General features: G+C 42.1%; 1 protein-coding gene across 7 annotated transcripts; it reads left to right on the plus strand.

The window, feature by feature from the left end:
* Nucleotides 1-288: 288 nt before the first annotated feature.
* LOC100618020 (zinc finger protein OZF-like) lies at nucleotides 289-19,822 on the plus strand. 7 transcript variants are annotated; one of them, XM_056820284.1, is made up of 5 exons: nucleotides 289-609; nucleotides 3,093-3,213; nucleotides 14,004-14,130; nucleotides 14,937-15,032; nucleotides 15,889-19,822. In XM_056820284.1, exons 2-5 carry the CDS (start codon nucleotides 3,181-3,183, stop codon nucleotides 17,316-17,318), a joined length of 1,686 nt encoding a protein of 561 aa, XP_056676262.1. In that variant the 5' UTR covers nucleotides 289-609; nucleotides 3,093-3,180; the 3' UTR covers nucleotides 17,319-19,822. The 7 variants fall into 7 exon arrangements, with proteins under 7 accessions (XP_056676262.1, XP_056676266.1, XP_056676264.1 ...); XM_056820286.1 differs by lacking the exon at nucleotides 289-609 and adding an exon at nucleotides 666-2,328 and having other exon boundaries at nucleotides 3,702-14,130; XM_007490184.2 differs by lacking the exon at nucleotides 289-609 and adding an exon at nucleotides 666-2,328.
* Nucleotides 19,823-24,031: the final 4,209 nt, after the last annotated feature.

A 24,031-nucleotide genomic window follows, 5' to 3' on the forward strand; every position in this document is an offset into this window, starting at 1 on the left:
TTTCTGGCTGTGTAGCTCTCTCAGAGGTGAGAGAAGCCACAAGGTAGGAAGATAGAGACAGGATAGAAGTTTTGGATCCCACGAGGGGGATGACGGAGTCAAATTAGAGATATGGTCAGAATGAGTCTTTATTAATTATCAATGAGCCACAGCTAAGCTCTGATCAAAGGACCAATTCTGTAGGCTTTTCCAGTCCTGAGATCCATACCACACAGGTCAGAGAGGTGAATAGAGAAAGATTAAAGATGGAGCTTGGCCTCTGCAAGGACAGCCATCAGGTAGCCCGAAAGAGAAGGAGGAGCAGAGAGCAGAGGGCAGAGAGAGAGAAGGCGGAGCCTGCTGGGCTAGATATAGTTTTTGATATGCAAATATACACAGTACATAGGGATGACCCTCATTGGTCAATGACAAGGCATAGGTGTGGTTTCTCTTAACCAGGGGAGAACAAAGAAACCTGTTTTCCCGCCTAACCTGGGAGAAGCTGGGGTCGAGGGTCAGAGGCTTTCCCAGCCATGTGCAAGACTGAGCATGTTCAAGACTGAGCATCTGCACATACTGTTTTCCCCTTGCCCATAGCCAGGAAGCGGTCTGCTACAGGCTGGAGGAGAGGTAAGTTGGGGGCCTGCAGGGAGGACAGGACCCCCGCCTGGGGGGGGGGGGCAGCAGGGCGGGGAATGCCTGGAAGCACCAGGAGGGATGTGGGGAAAAGCTCTGGGAAGAAGCGGAGTCCAGGGCAGCCAGATGGTCCCAAGGACAGAGCCTGCCTGGAGAGCAGAGGTTCTGGGTGCGAATGTGTCCTGGGACACTTGGGAGCCCTTCTGAGTCTTCTGGAGTCCAGACTCAGCCCTGACTGTGACACAGAAGGGGAACAACACAGGGGAGAGCTGGGAGAAGGCAGGGCTTGTGCTGGGGAGGGACAGGGAGGAGAAGGGGAGGCCAGGAAGCCCCTGCTGGGGGTGGCCCCCTGCCCTGGGAGGCCTGGCCCAGAATGGGGAGTCTGAAGACCAGGGAAGGGCCTGGGGGGCCCCCAACACCCCCATCCCAGGGGAGGGCAGGCCATGCCCAGCCCAGGACTGTGTGTTCTCCCCTCCGGAGCCCCAGAGACAGCAGAGAGGAATTCAGAGCAGCAGCCCCAGGCCTGAGGCCAGCAAGGGAAGAATCCTCCAGGGAGAGAAGCCCTTCCAGGGCCTTTAGCCCCTCAGGGCCTGCTAGAGCTCAGGGCCTGGAATCAGTTTCCTCCCCTGCCCAACGGGCTGCAGGAGGAGAGGGAAAGCAGCCCAGCCCAGCCTCTGCCAGAAAGCCCCAAAGGGGGGGAAGAGGCAGCCAGACCTGAACAGCCTGAGCCCAGCAGCCCTGCAGACAGACACACAGACACCCCCAGACTGTCCTCTGTCCATCAGGGCTCAGAGCCTGGGCTCAGGGGCTGCTGCTGCCTTCTGTGGCCTCCCAAAGGGCAGGAGGGGGTTCCTGGGCCTCCCCCAGCCCTCTGAAGGGTCTCTGGGCCTTGTGGACTGGGGGAGGTGCTGAGGGAGACCCTCCCCAGCTGGTCCAGAAGCCCAGGAGACCCCGAGGAAGCAGCTCTGTTTCCCTCCAGACCCTCTCTGGACCACCTTCCCCACAGCCCTGGGCTCAGGCTCTGATTCTCTCAATTCCACAGTGGGGAAAAGTGAGGTAAAGACTTGGGAAGGGCCTTGGCTAGGCTCCCCCCTCTGGGCAGTGTCTGAGGCCATGTTTGAGCCCAGATCTTGGGGTTCCAGGCAGGAGGGCAGCCCCTGAGTCACCTGATTCTTCTACCTGGGGATGGGGTTGGCCCCTCCTTTGGGGAGTCCCTGGGGTCCCCTCAAAGTAGAAGGAGCAGCAGGATGTTCAGAGGGAGCCCCGGAGGAGGGGAACCTGAGAGGTGGGGCCTGGGCCTGGGCTGTCAGCTTCTGCCCTCTGCCTCAGTTTCCTTTTGTGTCAGAAGGGGGGATCCAAGAGCCACCTCCACAGGCTCTGGGGAGCAGAGATCCATGGACTGCTCAGTCAGTCAGTCACCCCATCCTGAGGCAGCTTCCAGTCTAAGGAAGAAGCTGGCAGGGCAGGAAGGGGAAGTGGGGGGAGGGGGAGAAGGCCGCAGCCCCCCAGGGTGGGGAACAATTCCTTTATACCCTTCCCCCACCAAGCCTCTAAACCCCGGCAGGACTCCATTTCCCAGAATTATGTTTCCTGACTCCTCCCTAGTCTTGGCTCCTCCCCACTGAGGCAGTCTCAGGGCATGCTGGGAACCTCCTGTGGGCAGTCTCGGCTCCTGGAACTGAGTAGAGTTTCTGCTTCTTGGATCTTTGTTGGGTGAGAGGGGGAGGGGAGGGATTCAATGGATGGGTGTGGAGGTGGGAGCGTCCTACTCGGAGACTTTCTGCCCCCAAGTCCTGGGGCTGGAAAAGGCGCGGGTGGACCACTTCCGGGTTTTTGAACTGGTTGGGGCGTGTGCGCATGTGCAACAAGAGAGGCTGGGCCGGAGCCCAGGACCCCCGAGTAAATATTTGTGGTGGGGGAGGGGCTGCCCCTCACTTTAAAGGCCAATAAAGGGATAAACCCGGAAGGGCCCGGTTCAGGCCGGGGCGGCTCAGTCTGGACCCGGAGCCACGGCGGGGCTTTTTCCTCCCCCAGGACAGAGAAGGGGCCACCAGCCCCGGAGCCTGGAGGCAGCTGGGGGAGGGGTGCAGTCACAGGATGGGGGACGTCCAAGTCCGAACAGACCCAGGGGAGAAGCAGCCCACGTGAGCCTGGTCAGGGGGCAGCAGGGTGGGGAGTGCCCGACCCACGTGCCATAAGAGGAGCCTGATCTCGGTCTGAGGAAATGCCAGCTCGCTCTCCCCCTCCCCCACCTGGTGCCCGTCTCCCCTCCCCCCTCCCTCCATCCACCCAGTGCAGTTTCTGAATGGAATGAAGCCAAAGATGGCAGCAGAGGGGGAGGGGAGGCTTCTGCCTGGCCAGTTCAGGACCCTTCCCAGCCTGAGGCTCCCTGTGCCCCCCTGTCGGGGAGAGTGCCCTGAGCCCAGGGAAGGGCCTGGGAGCCCCTCTGACCCTCCCCCTCTCTCCTTCCCCCCCAGGCGCCCCCAGAGGAAGTCTCCCCCCCTCGGGGCTGCCACCCCCTGAAGGACCCCAGGGTGGTCCCACAGAGAGCCCGCAGCCAGAGGAATGGCCCCCGGGACCCCGAGGCCCCCCTCCCAGGTGAGTGCAGCCCCTCCCCGGGCCAGGCTGGGATCCCGCAGAACTCAGAGCTGGGTCTCTGCCAGGCCTCCAGGGGCGCCGTCACTGCTTGTGCTCAGGGGGAGCTCCAGGGGCTGCCCTGGCTGCCCCCCATCCACCGTGTTCTGGGGTTTCCCAGCCTTGGGAGCCCCTACCAGGATGAGCCCCCCAGGTTCCACCAGTCAGGCCCAGGCGCTGCCAGTCCCCCCCCCCCCCCATCCCCTCCCTCAGCAGGATGGCCCAGGACAGGCTCTGCTCCTGCCCTCCAGGCTCGGGGATATCAGTCAGACCTGCCAGGGGGGCTTCGGAAGGAGTTTGGGGGAGATCAGGTGAGGCCCAGCTGGGAAAAGGCTGGGCTGGCTGAGGAGAGCGGCCCCAGGGAGGAGAGCAGGCCCTGGTGGGAGCTGGGGAGGGAGTGAGGCAGGAGCCTGGCAGGAAGGTGGATCAAAGAGCACTTCTGGTTCCTGAAGGCCCGTCAGCGCCAGGGCGGCCATCTGACCCGGGGGACCCCTGGCTCTGCCCGCCCTGGTGGGATCCTGCACTTAACATTGTGGGGATCGGAGACGTCTCTGGGCTGAAGATCCAAACTAGTTGTGGTCAGTGGAAGCTGCAGGTGGCCCCCAGCCCTCCACGAGCCAAGATCCCCCCCAGACGTGGGGCAGGTGTTTCCTGGGGGTCTGACAGACCCTTAGCAGAGTCATTACCAGGCTGGAAGGCACAGAGGACACAGCAAACAGGCATTGGGGTTTGGTCAGAGGTTGGAACCTTTGATCCCATGTCCTGAGTTCAGCACGAGGCTAAGAGGAGAAAATGGACTGAATCCTCCAGAGCTCTCTGACTGCGGAGGCCACAGGAGGCTCTCTGGGCCACAGTCCTCGGGGAGCCCGGAGCTGGCATGAATCTTCCCAGGCTCAAAGGGCCCCTGGACGGGCCGAGCTTGTTTCCTGGATCTCCTCAGGCCAGTGAGTCCCCCGCCATTCCCAGGGAGCCCGGCTCCCTCCTGCAGGGCCTTCAGCTTCCCCAGAAGAGGACACACACCTGAGCTGTGATTCCTCCCACAGAAGGAGTTGTTTTGTGGAATCTCTTCCAAAAGAGCCCTCAGTGGGGTACCAACAAATGCCCCTCGGCAGGCTGCTCCCCTCAGAACTGACAAGGCCTGGAGATTGCTGGATCATCCAGCGCTGCATCGGCTCTAGGAATCTCCCCGTGGTCTTTAGTGGTGCGCAGGTGGGTCTGCGGGAAACGGCTTGTGCCTGGTTGGGCGCCATGTCTGGTCACATCTGGCCCTGTCTGCCCATTGTCAGAGCATGCCCAAAAAGCTTGTGACTATAAAAACGATGCCACTAATTATTTAATAAATTATGGGACTTTGCTTAATGATTCTGTCTGATTCCAGGAGAAGAGCTACACACAAGAGCCATTTCACAGAGCCAAAGAAAGGCCAATCCAGGATGGATTGATGCACTTCTAGGCCAATACAAAGGTCTTGAACCTAGTGTGAAGACTCGAGGTTACTGTGTTTATCATTGCTAGACATAGGCTTTCCTTGTGTCCACACTCAGCCTGAGGATACTCACAGACGAGTATCCCCAAACTTGGCTCCTACTTGGCTTCTATAATCTGGTCCCTTTTCTGCCTATCATAGTGTGGCAAACTTTCTGTAGTCCTGGCACTGACTGGGTAAATGCATCATTGCTTAGATCATTTTGATTGGGCCCTGATTGAAGGACCTGTTATTTATTTATTTATTTGTTTATTTGTTTATTTATTTTTACTTGGAATTTTACACATAAGACTTCGATAGTCTATATTTTCATCCAGAGTTTTTTCTTTTCTTTTGGATTTTCTGATGTCTTTTTAATATCTCTTGCCAATTGATTCATATACCTCATACCTCAGCCATGCATCCCTAAGTGATTCTGAATCTTTCAATCACCCACAACACGGGGGAATGTAAAAAAATATCATTATTTAAATTGCAAAGTTTAAATTCCTTTTGAGAAGAATTTTAGGTAAAAGATGCTACTTCCCTGAATTCAGAACTGAACTGTTGGAGAAGCCATCATGAAGAAGCCTCCAGACCACAAGTTGCACAAAATTGAACTTTGGGTATGGTTGATTGAACATTTATTTGTATGTATACTTTTATGCCAAAGGGGACTGCCCCCTAACGGCTTTTTGTCAATGTGTTCAGCAATTATTGGTTTTATTCTTTTTTATCTTATCCTCACACTATTGTAATCTTTTAAGTTTATTATGTTTTTATGATCCTTTTGGGGAAAAATTAATTTTTCCAAAAATGATAACATGGGGAAATGTAAAAAAATAGACTCGAATACAGGACTACAATCCCCATGAGCCTTTGCTACACTTCCCCAGAATGCCTTGTAATCTCACCTGGGCCAAGATCGAGAAGGTATTTAAGCTGATTCAAAGGCTTTTGAGGGTCTCTCAGCTCTTTTTGGACTTCCTTTTTGGAGCAGGCTTGTCTCTTGCGTGATGTGAGGTTATTTTGTCTAGGCCTCTGGCCTAGGCACATGTTTCTTACTTGTATATTCTTTAATCTTTAACCTTTAATAAACCTCTAAAAAAATATAATACTTCTTGCAGAGAGAAACTAATTTCTACCTGCTTCAGATGCCTCAGTCTCCCCGTCTCCCCTAAATTTTAATCTTTACACCATCAGAGGTGCATCAGGGTTGACTCTGGGAGGAAAGTTGCTTTGAGCTCCACAAGCCATTGCCTTTAGCCAGGAAACCAGAGGAGAGGCCGTCCTGTTTCTAACTGCTTGATCGAATGCATTTGTTCAACGCTCTAATCTCAAACAGCACGAGGAGTGGAGTGGGGGGGTGCTTGTACCCCTTGAATCACTTTGACGAGCCGGCAGAAGACATCAATAGAGGCCTTTAGGACAGGGGAGAGGCCGGGAGCCACTGTGTCTGGGGCTTTCACACGAGGTCCATTTGTAAGGATGGAAGACCGAACTTATCTCGTCTTTCTTGTTCTGTCCTCGATGGGAGCATCCCTTAAGTTGGCAGCGTCCAGATTGAATCAGAATTTAGACACGTCCCAGGTCTTTTAGGACACGTTGTCAGGATCCAAACTTGTTTTTAGGACATTTCCCGGGGACATGCGACGGTGTTCCGTGGGGAGGCAAGAGCTGGGACTTGGCCACATTAGAGAAGAGTATTAAAGGGGTATATTTGTGTATTTTATGAATATCTGCGTAGCTAAAGCTGTCTGTTTGGGGAAGGGAATTCCTCTGCTCTTCCTAAGGAGACATGGGCATCTCCCTTCTGAAGGGCACCAAACTCTCGCTGATTTTCTTTCTATAGGAAGTTGCCAATCTAGAATGACTAAGACTGATGAATGTCTGCTGGGGGATAAGGCACAATTTCATCCCATTCAAGCAAGTGGTTACAAGTTCTTTTCCTTCTTTAGAATACTGACATTAAAAGAGGAGAGAGTTCAAGTCTGTAAACTTGAGATGTAACCTCTATGAACTCGTTTAGAATACTGTTAAATATAAACTTTTAGAATAAGAAAGTGATTGTAGTGGTTGAAAGTAAACATTAGGGTCACTGATACAAATGGCATATAGCAGGGATTTTATTTAACGATAAGAATTTATCTCAGTTTATCGATTTGTACTATGGGCTGAAGTCATGTTTGGCATACATTGAATAAAGCAACGTGTAAAGAACTCATTTTTAAATGGGATCATATTTTTTTAAACCTGCGATCTTTGGGGTTATTGATTTGCAATGAAAGTGATACTTGGACTGGCTACAGACTATTTAGATTGATGGGCAGTATAAGGAATGTTGGATCTGAATAGGAAAGAAATGGCAGGGGCTGTTTTAATAAGGGATTTTAATCCAGGTTCCTTGGAGAATAATTTTAAGTATATAAAAATGAGAGAAGTGAAGAGAGTTTTGAAAAAAATCATATAGCCCATTTCCACTAACTGAGTAAACAGAATTGTTGACTTTAAAAGGTGTAAATGTTTTACGGCTAATAAGATCGAACAATTGTTCTTGTGTTTTGAAGCAACAAAGAGCATCAGTGTTTTATCTATGAGGTCAATATCAAATTAGTTAGTCAAATTATATCCAATTAAGCCATAAGTTAAAATAATTTGTACAAAAAAAATTTAGAAGCAGAACTCTTTAAAAGAATCATTTTACAAATATAATTATATACCTAATACTTATCAAATCTGTTTATTACATGGCACGATTGAAACTTGTATATTAATAGCAATACACACCATATCTATTCCTATAAAATATAATATACAATTTGCAAATATAGAATCTGGATTTCATATTTAGAATCTGGAAATTTTCTAAGTTTAGCACAATTAAGAACTAAGATGTTACTTCAAAACACACATACACATTCTAATTTTGAAATAAATGCCATTTATAAATTGAGAAATTAAGCATTTCTGTCCTAACCATCTGATTAGTTTCAATTTAATTTTATATATATCCCTTGTTTCTAGTTTTTTTAACATGGCCAACAGATGCTGTTGTTGTTATTGCTTTTATTATTCTTATATTTTGGCTAATGAGATGTTTTAATTTGCATTTTTATCATCAGGAGGGATTTAGAACACTTTTTCATGTGCTTATTGATAGTTTTGATTTCATCATGTGAAAACTGCCTATTCATGTCCCTTGACCATTTGTTGTTTGAGGAATGACTTGATTTTTTGTCAATTTGACTTAGTTCCTTATGTATTTGGAAAATTAAATCTTTTTCAGAGAGTTTTGTTATAAAAATGTTCTCCCAGTTTGTTGCTTTCCTTCTAATTTTGGTTGCAATGTTCTATATCTCTTGCTTGGTTTTAAATGTCTTTCTTTCCCACAGATCTGACAGGTATACTAATCTATGTTCACCTAATTTATTTATGATTTCCCTCTTTATATTTAGATCTTTTGCCTATTTTGAATTTATCTTGGTATAGGGTATAAGATGTTGATCTAAACCCAATTTTTCCCATACTGTTTTCCAATTTTTACAGCAGTTTTTGTCAAATAGTAAATTCTTGTGCCAAAAGCCAGGGTCTTTGGGTTTATCAAACACTAGCTTGCTGAGGTCATTTACCCCTAATCTATTCTATTGGTGCACCCTTCTATCTCTTAGCCAGTACCATATTGTTTTGATGATCAGTGCTTTATAGTACAGTTTAAAATCTGGTACTGCTAGTCCCCCAACCTTCATATTTTTTTCATTATTTACCTTAATAATCTCTGTTCTTCCAGCTGAACTTTGTTATAATTTTTTCTAATTCCATAAAAAGGTTTTTTTTGATAGGTATGGCACTAAATAAGTAGATTAATTTGGGTAGGATTGTCATTTTTATTATATTAGCTCATCCTACCTAGGAGCAATTAATGTTTTTTCAATTGTTTAGATCTGGTTTAAATTGTGTGGAGAGTGTTTTGTAGTTGTGTTCATATAATTCCTGTGTTTTTCTTGGCAGATAGTTTCCTAAGTATTTTATATTGAGTAGGGCAATTTTAAATGGAATTTCTCTTTCTAATTCTTGCTGATGAGATGTGTTGGAAATACATAGAAATGCTGATGATTTATGTGGGTTTATTTGGTACCCTGCAACTTTGCTAAAGTTTGTAATTATTTTCACTATTCTTTTAGTTTATTTTCTGAGTTTTTTAAATATACCATCATATCATCTGTAAAGAGTGATAGTTTAGTTGCCTACTTTAATCCCTTCAATTTCTTTTTCTTTTCTAATTGCTACCAGTAGCATTTCTAGTACAATATTAAATAATAGTGCTGATAATGGGCATGCTTGCTTCACTCCTGATCTTATTGGGAAGACTTCTAACTTATCCTCATTGCAGATAATGCTTGCTGATGCTTTTAAATATATATATATGTATATTGTTTATTATTTCGAAGAATGGCCCTTCTATTCCTATACTTCCTAGTGTTTTCAATAAGAATGGGTGTTGCCGAGGAAAAGTAATTGCTTGACTACAGGGTGGAGGGGATATGACTGAGGAGAGACTCTAAATGAACACTGTAATGCAAATACCAACAACACGGAAATGGGTTCGAATCAAGAACACATGTAACACCCAGTGGAATCATGCATTAGCTATGGGAGAGGTGGTGGGAGGAGGGGAAGGAAAAGAAAATGATCTGTGTTTCCAATGAATAATGTTTGGAAATGACCAAATAAAATAATGTTTAAAAAGAAAGAATAGGTGTTGTATTTTGTCGAAGGGTTTTTCTGCATCTGTTGAGATAATCATGTGATTTCTGTTGCTTCAGTTATTGATATGTGATCAATTATATGTATGGTTTTCCTAATAGTAAACCATCCTTGCATTCCGGGTATAAATCCCATCTGGTCATAGTGAATAATTCTTGTGATAACTTGCTGCAGTCTTTCTGCTAGGATTCCATTTTTAAGATTTTTTTGTATCTATGTTCATTAAGGAGATTGGTCTATAGTTTTCTTTCTCTGTTTTTGGTCTCCCTAACTTTGGAATCAGTACCATATTTGTGTCATAAAAGGAATTTGGCAAAACTCCTTCTTTGCTTATTATGTCAAATAGTTCATATAGTATTGGAATTAGTTGTTCTTTAAGTGTTTGATAGAATTCACTTGTGAATGCATCAGGCCCTGAGAATTTTTTCTTAAGGAGTTCCTTGATAGTTTTTTCAATTTCTTTTTATGAGATGGGATTAAGTATCCTATTTCCTATTTTGTTAATCTAGGCAGTTTATATTTGTAAATATTTACCCACTTCACCTAGATTGTCATATTTGTTGTCATATAGTTGGGCAAAATAGTTCTACTATCTATTTCCTCCTTAAGCTCCTTTAATTTCTTCTTTAGAAATCTGAATGCTATGCCATTTGGTGCACATATGTTGAATACTGATATTTCTTCATTATTTATACTGGCTTTCATCACGATGTAAGTACCTTCCTTATCTCTTTTAATGAGATCTGTTTTTGCTTTAGCTTTGTCTGAGATCATGATTGCTACTCCTGTGTTCTTGGTCTCAGTTGCAGTCCAGTAAATTCTGCTCCACCCTCTTTCCTTTATTCTGTGTATGTCTACCTGCCTCAAGTATATTTCTTGTAGACAACATATGGTTGGATTCTGGTCTTTAATCAATTCTGCTATCTGCTTCCTTTTTATGGGTAAGTTCATTCCATTCCCATTCCCAGTTATGATTTCTTTCTGTGTATTCCCCTCCATTTTGACTTCCTATTTTGATTCTGTTTTTTCTCTTTTCCTTCTTACCCTCCCCTTCAAATTCTTGCTTTTAGTCAGTCTCCCCCTTTCCCCCTCCTTAATGTTACTCCCTCTCCCTTACTATTCCCCTCAGTGCCTTTTAAATGACCCCCCCAATCTCTCCCTCCCTTGTATTGCTCCCCTTTCCATCAGCCTTTTTACAACCCTTCTACTTCTCTATAGGGCAAAAGACAATTCTCTTCCCCAATGGATCTGACTATTCTTCCCTTTCTGAGCCAATTCCAGTGAGCATAAGATTTTAGTATTACTTGTTGACAACCTCTTCCTACCTACCATTGTATTGGTCTTTCTCCCTTCCCCATGTACTTCTTTATGAAATATATATTTACTCCATTTTATCTCTCTTCCCATTTCTCTTAATATTATCTTCTTTGATGATAAACCCCTGTGAACTCCCATGAAAAACCCCTAGTTTTTCATATTTTTTTTTGACATATCATCCTCTACAATTTATCATTTTAACCTCTAGGTATACTTCTTCTAGCTACTCTGAGGATGATAACAATTTTTAAGAGTTAGCAATATCTTTCCATATGGGAATACAAATCATTTGAACTTATTTGGCCCCTTAAATGTTTTTTCTCCCTTTCTTAATTACCTTTTGGTGGTTCTCTTGAGTTCTATATTTGGGCATCAAATTTTCTGTTTAAGTCCAGTCTTTTTTTTTTTCAGAAATGCTTAGAAAGCTTCTATTTTATTAAATGACCATACTTACCCCTGCAAGAATATAGTCAAATTTTACTTGATTATTGGTTGTAGACCCAGTTTCCTTACTTTCCAGAATATTATATTCCATGCCTTCCTGTCCTTTAGTGTGGATGCAGCCAGGTCCTGTGTAATGCTGACTGTGGCTCCATGATATCTGAATTGTTTCTTTTTAGCAGATTGTAATATCTTTTCTTGGTCTGGAAGTTCTTGAACTTGGCTATAATATTCCTAAGTGTTGTCAATTGGGGATTTAATGCAGGAGGTGATTTGTGGATTCTTTCGATCTCTCCTTTACCCTCTTGTTCAAGAATATCAGGGCAGTTTTCTTGGATAATTTCCTGTAGAATGAAGTCCAGGCTTTTTCTTTGGTCATGTTTTTCTGATAGTCCAGTAATTCTAAAATTGTCTCTCCTTGATCTATTTTCAAGGTCTTTTGTTTTATCAGTGAGGTGTTTCTTATTTTCCTCAATTTTTTCATTTTGATTTTGTTTTATAGATTCTTGTTGCCTTGTGAAGTCATTCACTTCTAATTGCTTGATTCTCATTTTTAAAGACTGAATTTCATCCCTGACATTTTTAACCTTTTATCCTTTAGATCTATTTTTCTTTGTAGGTCATTGTTTTTATCTTTTATCTTTGCCTTGTTTTCAAGATGGTCAGTTGTGACTATTAAGACACCATTTTGTTGTTTTAGTTTATGTGCCTTTGTTTCCAGATGACCTAGTTTACTTTTCAAATTATTTTCCAAATTTTCTTCAACCTCTCTTAATTGCTTTTTTGAATTGCGTTTTGAGTTCTTCTAGAGCTTGGGTCCAATTCACTGGAGTTCCTGCGTTTTTTCTTAGTGTTCTTTGGCCCTCCTCTGTTCCATTTGTTCTTTGTTCATTACCTGAATAGAAGCTGTCAATTGTAATTTCTTTTTTGTTTTTCATATTTTTTCCTTCTTTCCCCTTCCTTATTGGATCTATTCTTGCTTCTCTGTTTATTTGCTGGATCTGTGAGTTTGGGCTTTTCTGCCCTGAAGAGGTTTCTTTGCTCAACTGATTAACTGGATTAGGCTGATAGAGCTAGCTGGTTATAGCAGTGTATCCTGAGGCCAGATCTTCCCCAGATGCTGGCAGAGGCTGAAGATGAAAGTGAAGGTGTGGAGGCTGAAGTAAGTTACCCTTGGTCTTCCTCTCTATTCCTTTCTGCCAGCCACCTCCCTGTCACTGTCTGGTCAGAGCCCTGAGCTTCCTGTGATGGTACCAAGGTACTTCACCGCAGCTGCAGCCTTCACCCTGAGATCCCAGTCAGCTGAATTCCTACCACTGGTCTTAGAGCAGTAGGTGGGGGAGGGGTGTTGGATCTTTGCCTTAAACCCAAGAATTCAACTTTATCTGCATACCTTTCAGATTGGGTTGAACAATAGAAACTCATGGCTCTGTCCTGCTGCTGAGCCTGGCTCTCTGTCCACCCTGCACCTTTGCTCCTCTGGTTTTCTGCCAACTCTGTGAGACTAGGCCCCTCTGTCCTCTGGAAGGTTCTTCTCTGCACTATTGATAAACTGGATTATGCCAATTGAGCTGATATGCAGAGCTAAATGTGCCCTGAGGTCAAAATTTCCAAAGGCAGAGGCCCAAGATGGAGGTGTGGTGGTTGAATGCTGTGACCAGTCTGCCCTCTTCTGTTTCTCTCCTTCATCCACCTCCTTGCAAACTATGGTCAGAGCCATGAACTTTGGAGTCCTAGCCCTGAGATCTCACTGACCACCCAAGTCTCACCTCAGAAGATGGGGGAAGGGCCCTGGGACCTTCTCTCTTTTCCTTAAACCTGAGAATTCAATCTTCTCTGTGTACCTTTTCAATTGAATCGAGCAGGAGAGTCCCATAGCTCTCTTCTTCTTAGATTTGGTTTTCTGTCACCCTTTAAGCACTTTGTTTTTGATTGGTGTCGAAGGGTTTTCACAGAGGAATTGACTTTTGCTGCTTCTAAGCCATCATCTTGACTCCTCCCCCTCAGAATATTATATCTTTAAAAGAGGAATACCCCTTCTTTTCCTCATCATACTTACTCTTCTTTCTGTGTAACTAAATATAAAATGTTTGAACATATTCCAATAACAAATGACATTTGTAATAAAGCAAAGTCAGAATGTTTTGGCTATGATACATCATACCTAGTGGTTCCCCAAACTCTCAATTTAACAAGACACTGCACTTCTTCACTTAGAATCATTCTCATCCCATATAACTCTCAAATATTCTTTATGCTTTCATCTAGAAAAAAAATATTTCTGCCTTTTAGGAAATTAGGTAGAGAATTCCTTTTTCTTTGTTTTTTTCCTCATTGATCACTGGTAACATTTTACCCCTACAATATAGAGTACATGCTACCTTCTCAGAAATTCTTCAAAATATGTCCTTATCAGATCAACTCTTGACACTTCTAATGAGTAATTTCAAATCACCTTCTCTTTTTCTCTTCCCTCTCATACTTCACTCAGAGAACATTTCCCATCTCTGTGATTCCATAGGGGAAAGCGTTTCAGAATAAGATATTTCTCCAGGTTTTACTCTTCACAACATGATTCTCACTTCAGATACAAAATGCTTTTTTCAATATTCCACTGGACTCTGAATGGCTGGCTCTGACACTCTTCAAGGTTAGGAGTTTGGGTAAATCTCTTGTGTGCTTCAGTTTCCTCTAGTCAGTTGATGAGGGTTGTGCTAGATGAAATCTGAAGGTTCAGCTCTAAATTTTGTGAATTTTGCTGCTTTAGGGGTCAATGGCATTCAAGGATGTGGCCGTGGACTTCACCCAGGAGGAGTGGTGCTTATTGGACCATTCTCAGAAAGCATTGTACCTGGAGGTCATGCTGGAGAATGTGCAGAATCTACTCTCTGTGGGTAAGGACCATTTCCTCTGTAAACTCTGAATCTGCCATTAGGGGAATATCTTTATTCCAAGCCAGTTATTTGTTCCAACCCATAAAATGGAAACAGATAGCAGAGTGGATTAAAAATCTGAATCCTATGATATGTTCTTTATGCAAAACAGAAGTAGACATCTAGAGAGTAAAAGTAAGGGGATTGTTATTTCCATAACAATATGGAAATAAAGTTTTTAACAAGAAGTATAAAACTAGCTCATAGCCTCTAACTCTGCCTAGTCTAAAAAGTTTGTCCTTATTCCTCCTTCATTCTTCCCTCAAATCCCAAGTTAGATAATAGGAATGGAAAGGAAGGGAATAAGCATTTCAAAATACCTGCTCTATGCCCTCTAGTGGGTAAAAGAGTTCATAATTATTATTAATTTCACAACATTCCTGTGAGTTTGATAGTCTTAATTCATAGCTGAGGCACCTGAAGCAAACAGGTTAAATAACTTGTCCAGGGGCGTCTACTTACCATCTCTCTGAGGCTAGATTAAATTTGCTTTTCTAGCTCCAAGTTCTGATTTCTCATCCTTTCACTACCAGCTACCTTTAATTTTTCAATAATGGAGGTTGTGGAATGTACCTATTTCAAAAGGTAGATAAAGATGGACTTTTCTGATTACAAATGGTTTCCATGATCTCTGCCCTACTGCAAATGGCCCAACAGTGAATACAATAGAAGCCATTCTGTAGGCCTTACTTGCATGCCCCCTTTTCTTTAAGAAGACTATATTTTATTTCTCCCCCCCTGATCCCTTTATTCTTTCTTATGCCTAGGACTTCCAGTTCCTAGAGAAAATTTGATTTCCTGTTTTCAGCAAGGGGAATCACCATGGTTGCTAGAGCAAAAAGACCCAAGGAGGTCCTGCTCAGGTGAGGGGGTGGGGTTGAAAGGAGGTATATAAAGGCTATTATCTCAAAAAACTTTTTATCTGTTGTGGTGCCAGGATTGCTAGACTTGGGAGCTGGAAGACCAATGCTGAAACATGCTATTCATTTCCTGAGAGATGAATGATACAGTTAGTATATGGCATGAAACATAATATGTGTAGCTTGTAAAATAAGACAAATAGTTAGCAAATCTTCATTAAATAGCATAATATCTTTGCATGTATAGAGGAAGAAAAGAAAACCTATTCCACTTTGAAAATTATTACATGAGAGTTAAAAAGAGTAAAGTTGTTTTTCTTTTTAGCTTATAAAATTACCAGGAATGACCATGTGATAGTATATCCAAACAATCAGAGTAGAGTATCTGGAAGATTCCCTCAGATTCACAAATTATAAGAATAATGAACAAGTGACTTTTTAAGAAAGATAGAAAGACTAATTGAGAAAAGATGTCTAATACTGCAGACAAAGCATACTCATGCACAGGGTTTGAGTTGTAGTCAGTCAGCAAGGAGGTTGGTCAGGTTATTCTTCCATTCTTTACTCATGACATGAGTTGTAAAATATGAGTATCTTGGGCCTGCCTGTGTCACAAACCTGTTGTAAGGTTTCATTGTTATTGTATGTGAAAGTCTTTAAAATCCTCCATTTTGCTGATATGACCAAATGGTGTATCCAAAGACTAGTTCTGCTTGTTTAAGTTTGAAAACTCCTTTTTCACTGGAGAAATAGAATAAAAATCAGTTTGCTTTCTGCCATAAGAGGAAAGAACTTATATTGCTCTGTGTGTATATGTCTTCCTTCCTTCTGTGTTTATAGCATTATTTGTTTCCTTCAGAGGCAGAGACTAATTTTGAAGTGAAGGAGATGACTACAAAGCTGAGCCTTTTTGTGGAAGGATCTAACTCCCAAAGATGCATGAATGAGGGTCCCCATGACTTCATTTTGAGAGAAATCTGTGACTCTGCTATCAATGTAAATAAAAATCCAAAGAGTGACTGTGAATTTGATGAAACTGCAGAGAAATTCAGCCAATATTCAGTCCTAAATCATTGTAGGAAATTGACCTCAGGAAATGACTGTTTTCAGGATACCAAATATAGGAAATGCTTTCCTGAAGAAGTAGGGCTTGTTCAGTCACATGAGATGCCTCCTGAAATGCCCATATATCAAGGTAACCTAGGGGGAATGGCCTTTGGCAGGAGTTTAGAGCTCATTAGACATCCAAAAAGTAAACATGTAGAGATGGTTTCTGTAAGTGACAAAGGTGAGAGACCTTTCATTCAAAACTCTGAGCTTGCTGCATATCAAATAATCCACTTTGGAGAGAAATCTTATGAATGTAAACAGTGTGGAAAGGCTTTCACACAGAATAACGATTTTGCTAAACATCATTCAATCCACAGTGGAGAGAAACCTTATGAATGTAAACACTGTGGAAAGACTTTTACATGGAAGGTCTCTCTTGCTGCACATGAGAGCTTCCACACTGGAGAGAAACCTTATGATTGTAAACACTGTGGAAAGGCTTTCACTCAGAGGAGTGATCTTGCCAAACATCAGAGAATCCACACTGGAGAGAAACCTTATGAATGTAAACACTGTGAAAAGGCTTTCACAAGGAGGGACTCTCTTAATGCACATCAGAGAATCCACACTGGAGAAAAACCTTATGAATGTAAAGAATGTGGAAAGGCTTTCACAGCGAGGAGTCATCTTGCTGCACATCAGAGAATCCACACTGGAGAGAAACCTTATACATGCAAACACTGTGGAAAGGCTTTCACTCAGAGGAGCCATCTTGCTGCACATCAGAGCGTCCACACTGGAGAGAAACCTTATGATTGTAAACAATGTGGAAAGGCTTTTACAGAGAGGGGATCTCTTGCTAAGCATCAGAGCATCCACACTGGAGAGAAACCTTATGAATGTAAATACTGTGGAAAGGCTTTTACTTGGAAGTTCTCTCTTTTTGCACATCAGAGCATCCACACTGGAGAGAAACCTTATGAATGTAAACACTGTGGAAAGGCTTTCACTCAGAGGAGTGATCTTGCCAAACATCAGAGAATCCACACTGGAGAGAAACCTTATAAATGTGAACACTGTGGAAAAGCTTTCACAAGGAGGGACTCTCTTAATGCACATCAGATCATCCACAATGGAGAGAAACCTTATGAATGCAAACACTGTGGAAAGACTTTCACACAGAGGGGCTATCTTGCTACACATCAGAGAATCCACACTGGGGAGAAATCTTATGAATGAAAAAATTTCAAAAGGCTTTCCCCTTGGAGGAGCCATCTTGCTGGATATCAGAGAATGCACACTGGAGAGAAACCTTATGAATCTAAACACCATGGAAAGGTTTTCACACAAAAGGACTCTCACTACACATCAGAATTGTGAGAAATCGCCTATTGTAATTTATGATTGTTTTACCATTTCTAAGGTTTGGTTTCATTAAAATTATAGGTTTAGTAGAGTTAGTCATTGATCTTAGTATTTTCCTTGAACTTGTAACATTGTTTTCTAAGAATCTCTCTATTACCTGATTCAAACAGCAAATGTTAGTGTCTTGATCAAGATGTAAGAATAACACATTTAATCAATGTTAGCAAAAGTTGAGTGTATGGACTTTTCTGCCCACCTTGGTTGCAGAATAGTCCCCAAAATAGATATTAGTTACCAACCTTGATGATTTTTGGTGACCTTCTGTAGATTTACATCTTGCTTAATCAGCTCTGGTGAAGTCCCTTATTTCGCTGTTTTAGGACATATGTATATGCCTAGTATAATTTTATGATACTATAATTTTTATAGTTGCTGACCGTTTGCAGTTGCTGACTTGCTTAGGCAATGTTTTTATAAATATTTCTTTTATAGTTGCTGACCCTTATTTTTACATTGCTAAGGTTATGTTTTTCAAAATACTGTAAATTATATGTCTGATTTTTTTGACAGTCAAAACCCTGTAAATTTTAGCATCAGTTTGGCATATTAGGAGGCCACTCATAGAGCTCGGGGCCTTTGGTTTTGACCAGAGGCAGGCTTTAATGTGAGATTGGTCCTCTCTCAATAAACCTATTTTTTTGGACTTGGAGACTTGATTTTAACTTTTTGGCATCTCTGCTAATAAATTTTTGCCACAGAATCCATACTGGAGAGAAACCTTTGTGAAAACCCTCTGCCCCCTTTTATGATTATAATAGTATTAACTTTAACTTTTAGGCATATTTCTATAACACAATCATTAATTGTTTAATATAGTTTGCTTCATATAAGAAAAATACAGTTCTGGGTGGTATCAAATCTTGTTTACACCTTGACCTTAAGGCTATAACCCCAGAGTTTCCATTGAGCCCCCCACACCATCTTATATAATAGTATAGTCAGACAAAGGGTGGAGGACTACTCATTTTTGTATAACAAGATAGACAGGCACCCAACTCCAGACTCCTAGCATTTCATCATAATTGTCATCAGAAAAACAACTAGCCCCCAGCCCCTTATTGTAGAGGCCTTGGAAAGGTCAACTATAATAATAATCATGTTACCACCCATAGTGATTTTTTTACACTTTCTAGCTTAATCAGAACTTGCATAATTAATTAAGAACTGCCCATTTGTTTATTGTATTTGCTGACACTGTCTCATCAGGTTTCTTGGCATAAAAAAGGCTATCTCCTATGACTCAGGGTCTCTGGTCTTGATCTTGACCAGGGTCTGGCTTTATTGGGAGTTTTGGACATCTCTCAATAAACCTACTTAACTTGGAGTTTTTGCATTGGTGTTATAATTTTTGTCACACTTTATGAACATAAACAATGTGGAAACTTACAGAGAGGAGATCCTTTGCTGTACATCTGAGAATCCACAGTGGAGAGAAATTTTATGAATGTAAACACCATGGAAAGGCTTTCACACTTGCTAAACATCAGAGCATCCACAGTGAAGAGAAACCTTATGCATATAAACACTGTAGAAAGGCTTTTACAGAGAGAGGATCTCTTGCTAAACATCAGAGAATCCATACTGGAGAGGAACATTATCAATTTATACACTGTGGAAACACTTTTACATGGAAGATCTCTTGCTAAATGTGAGGGAATCCACACTGTAAAGAAACTTTATTATATGGGATAAATTTATGCATTATTCTCCAGCATACATTAATTAGTAATCTTACATTGGCAGCTTCCTTTAGAAAATTAGTGAAAGTTTGGCATCCTTCATAAGGGAGATACTAATCTCTCATGGAGAGTAGAGAAATCCCCCTCCCCAAGCAGCATTTTTATACATACTTAAAGATACACCTTCAATTCACTCTTTTCTAATGTGGCCCAAACTCCCTTTTAAGAAATTATTAGGGATTAAGATGTTAGATTTTGATTCCTATAGGAAATGTTTTAAAACTTATAGCTACAATATTAACTCCTTGTCCTAAATGTTTCAGTCTAAAAGGGCTTGACCATGTCTAAATTCTGACTCAACTTAGAAATTGCAAACTTAAGGAATGCTATCATGGGATCAAGAGTGCTGGGAAACTTAAGGAGGGAAGGACAAAATAAAGAAAATCTTAACATACACATACATTGTATCATACACAGGTTGTGGGCAATTAAAAGTAGGAGTATTGTGTTAATGTCCTATAAATTTTGAGTTTGTATTTATATCCTTGGACATTGCTGTTGAATTGACCACTCAGAGCAGTGTCCCCATCTTTTCCCTTTCCCTAATAAAGACCACATATTGTCCTGCAAGCATCTTAACCAATCTTCTGTCTGCTCATTTGAGTGACTTTGGGGTAACCCTGAGATTTCACTCCACACATTATGAATGTAAACAATGTGGAAAGACTTTCACAAAGAGGAACCATTTTACTAAGCATCAGAGCATCCACATTGGAGAGAAAATTTATAAATGACATTAATTCAGGTAAGCTTTCACATAAAGCTCCACAGTTGCTTCATGTCAGAAAATCTTCACTGCAGAGAAACCTCATGAGAGAGATTGATCTTATAGTTGCCACTTTTAGATAATTTAACATAAGGAGAGCCACACTAGAGAGAAACTAGGAACATAATAAATATGACAAGGCCTTCAGGCAACAATCATCTCTTATTCCCAAGCAAGAATTCCTTTTGAATAGAAATCTTATTGTTGTCATGAATGAAAAGAGACATTGAAATGGAGAGGCCAGAGTTCAGTATGAAAAAAATGTCTTTTGGACAGACTAGTTGCAGATGGCTTCCCTATAGGAAGGTTTTCAGTCAGATCATCTCTTCCTATCAGGATTCATAGTGCAGAAAAACCTAATGAATGTGCTCAAGTTGTATGTGTTTTTCTTAGGAGGAGGGTGATCACTATTAAGAGAAATACAAATTATAATAAGCCTGAGGGACCATCCCACAAATATTAGATTGGTTATTATGACAGAAAAGGAAAGTAACAAAAGTTGAAGGAGATATGGGAAAGCTGAGATACTAAGGAACAATTGAGTGGAATTGTGAACTGATTCAACCATTCTGGAAAGAACAATTTTGAACTTTGTCTAAAGGGCATTTTAAAAAAAAAAGGAAAAAGACTTATGTATTTTTTTTTTAAACCCTTACCTTCCGTCTTGGAGTCAATACTGTGTATTGGCTTCAAGGCAGAAGAGTGGTAAGGGCTAGGCAATGGGGGTCAAGTGACTTGCCCAGGGTCACACAGCTAGGAAGTGGCTGAGGCCAGATTTGAACCTAGGACCTCCCATCTCTAGGGCTGACTCTTAATCCACTGAGGTACCCAGCTGCCCCCTATGTATTTTTTAAAAAACCAATTCTTAAAGTTCCTCTTTTGGGAGTGACAAATTGGGAAATAAGAGGAATCATCAATTGGAAGATGACTGAGTAAATTGTGGCACATGATTATAATGGAATACTACTTTTTATAATTAATTAGGAGAAGGAGAAGCTGGGAAAAACCTGGAAAGACTTGAGAAGTGATGCAGACTGAATTTAGCAACACCAGGAGAACCACTGCATGTTGTGACAAATATTGTATGCATAAAAACTATGAATTGAGTTATTCTAAACAATTCAATGATCCAAAACAATCCCAAAGGATTTATAATAAAAATTTTCATCTGTTTCCAGAGAAAGAATTGATGGAATATGAATCCAGACCAAAAAACATTTTTTCACTTTTTATATTTTTGTTTTATTTCTTTGAGTTTAGTTCCACAGAAGGATCAATATGGGAAAATGTTTTATAGGATTACACATGCAAAACCTGTATAAGATTGCTTAAAATCTCTTGGGCATGGGGGAGAAAATTCAAGACTCAACAAAATTTTTAAATGTTGGATATTGTTTTTACACACAATTGTCAAAAAATAAAATATGAAATGATGGAAAAGGTTTTATGTTCAGTGGTGAACAAAATTCTTTTTTATCAAAGTATTTTTTATTTTATTTTTATCTTTTAATTTAATTTTAAGTATTTTTCCATGGTTACATGATTCATGGGAAACAACATTCTTTATGGAATGAAGGGATGTACAAGAAATTATTACAGGAAGGGCTTCACCTTGAGCTCATACTTGACTACTGGACACATTATGCTAGAGATAAAATTCAATGTCTCCAGTTCACTGGGAAAGAGGTTTTGCTGTAGCACAGACTTCATAGACTTTCCCACAAAGGGGCCCTCATTAAACACCCCAAATCTCATATTATTCAAAACAAAAAACCAAAACTACTGTTATGAGAATATAGGAACTAGCTCCTTGCTACAAAGTCAGAGCAGAAAAATTTTGCAAGGCAGGAAGAGAATTCTGGAACTCTCAGGAGCTCAGAGACAGTTCACACAGTTTCTGGGGGCAGTTGTTTTCTTCTCTGGTGGAGACAGGGAGTGGTGGAGTTATTCTCTGGAGGAGACTTTTAAGCTGCCAGGAGACTGAGACTTTCCTTTAAAAATATTTCATCTTCTGGAAGTGGTAGAGAGAGGGTTAACACTCCACACAGGTGGACTGTGTGAGAGGAACCATTTCTCCCCTTTCTGATCCTGCCAGCTGCTGTGATTTTCTACTGAGACTTCTTTCTGACCCCAAGAGGACTCCAGTTTGTGAGACTTACTTTGGCCCTTTCTCCTGTCCCTACAAGTCATTCTTTAACCTCAATATAGTTATTAAGGAGTTAATTAGTATAGTTAATAATTTAGTTTAGTTCTCTGATTTGGGTTTAAAATATCTTCCAATTCCCTTCCCTCTTTTCCTTTAGCTTAAATAAACTGTTAATTTGTTATATTAATTTATACCCTTTATTCTACCCACCTATTTCATTACAATGATAAAGGCTTTTCTCTGAAATTCTAATGCTTTTCATTCTTCCTCACTATTTGTTTGTAATCATCTGTTATAGTTGTTTTTTTTTTTTTACCCATCCCTAGTTAATTGGAACTCACTTGTTTCTTGGTTTTTTTGTTTGTTTGTTTGTTTGTTTTGTTTTTTGCTAGCACATATAGATCTTACCAAACAAACCAAATAGTGCATGGGAGAGTGAAAGGAGCACAACCAGAAGAACATTGTACACAGAGACTGATACACTGTGGCACAGTCAAATGTAATGGACTTCTCTACTAGTACCAATGCAATGATCCAGAACAATTTGGAGGGACTTATGAGAAAGATGCTCTCCATATCCAGAGAAAGAACTGTGGGAGTAGAAACAAGAAAAATAACTGCTTGATCACATGGGTCAATGGGGATATGATTGGGGATGTAGACTCTAAATGCTCACCCCAGTGGAAATATTAATAATATGGAAATAGGTCTTGATCAATGACACATGTAAAACCCAGTGGAACTGAGTGTCAACTACGGGAGGGGATTGAGGGAGAGGTTGTGGGAGGGGAGGGAAAGAACATGAATCTTGTAGTAGTAGTCTCTCGGTGACCGAGAATGACAATTGTCTTTGTGCGTTTTCATCTACGGTGTACCCTCATATGGCTTTGAAGTCCAAAGTCCAAAGACTGAGGCACAAAGTTTGTGGCACATGGGGCATGGAACGCCAGTTGTTACGGGAGGTGCAGTTGTGGCCTGGTGTCGGCGTTCACGTGCAGCGGCAAGATGTCGACGTCGCTCATCTTCAAAGGTGGTGGCGGCATGGTTAATGTGGGTACATCAGCTGCTTCTGACAGAGGCAGTGAGTTCTAGTTGCTTTGGTGTAATGCCTGCCCACTTCAAGTTGGACTTTAGCTGATCCTTTTCTTTGGTCGGCCTTGTTTCCTGAGTCCAGCTGACAGTTCACCATAGAATACCTGTCTTGGTATTCGCTGTGGGTCCATGCGGATGACGTGTCCAGACCATCGTAGCTGGGTTTTGAGGACCATTACTTCGATGCTGGTGGAGTTGGCTCTGTCGAGGAATTCCTGATTGATGATTCGATCCTGCCATTGGATCCTCATGATTGACCGGAGAGAGCGTTGGTGGAATTGCTCCAGCTGTTTCATGTGCTTCCAGTATAGTGTCCATGTCTCGCAACCATACAGGAGCGAGCTGAGGACCACTGTGTTATACACTTCGTCGCAGTGCTTACACCTCTGTGCTGGAGGACTTTGCAGTGCAGCCGCCCGAGTGCCTGGCTGGCCTGTTGGATCCTGGCATTGATCTCATGGTCTAGGGATCCGTCGTTGGTGATGGTGCTGCCCAGGTACTTGAAAGTGTTGACGTTGGAAAGCTGCGTGCCGTCGATTGTAATGCACGGCTGGTTCGTTGGCCTCCCTGGTGCAGGTTGAAACACCACCTCTGTTTTGCTGAGGCTGATAGTCAGGCCAAACAATTTTGTTGCGGTAGAGAACCTATCCACAATGGTTTGAAGATGATTTTTTTGGTGGGCCATGAGAGCTGCAAAGAGAGCTTCCAGGATGAGTCTCTCTGTTGTCTTTGTTTTTTCAGTCAGGTGGCGAAGGTCGAATAGTGAGCCATCCAGCCGGTATTT

The sequence above is a fragment of the Monodelphis domestica genome, chromosome 3 (genome assembly GCF_027887165.1).
Source record: "Monodelphis domestica isolate mMonDom1 chromosome 3, mMonDom1.pri, whole genome shotgun sequence".
NCBI classification, from domain to species: Eukaryota; Metazoa; Chordata; class Mammalia; order Didelphimorphia; family Didelphidae; genus Monodelphis; species Monodelphis domestica.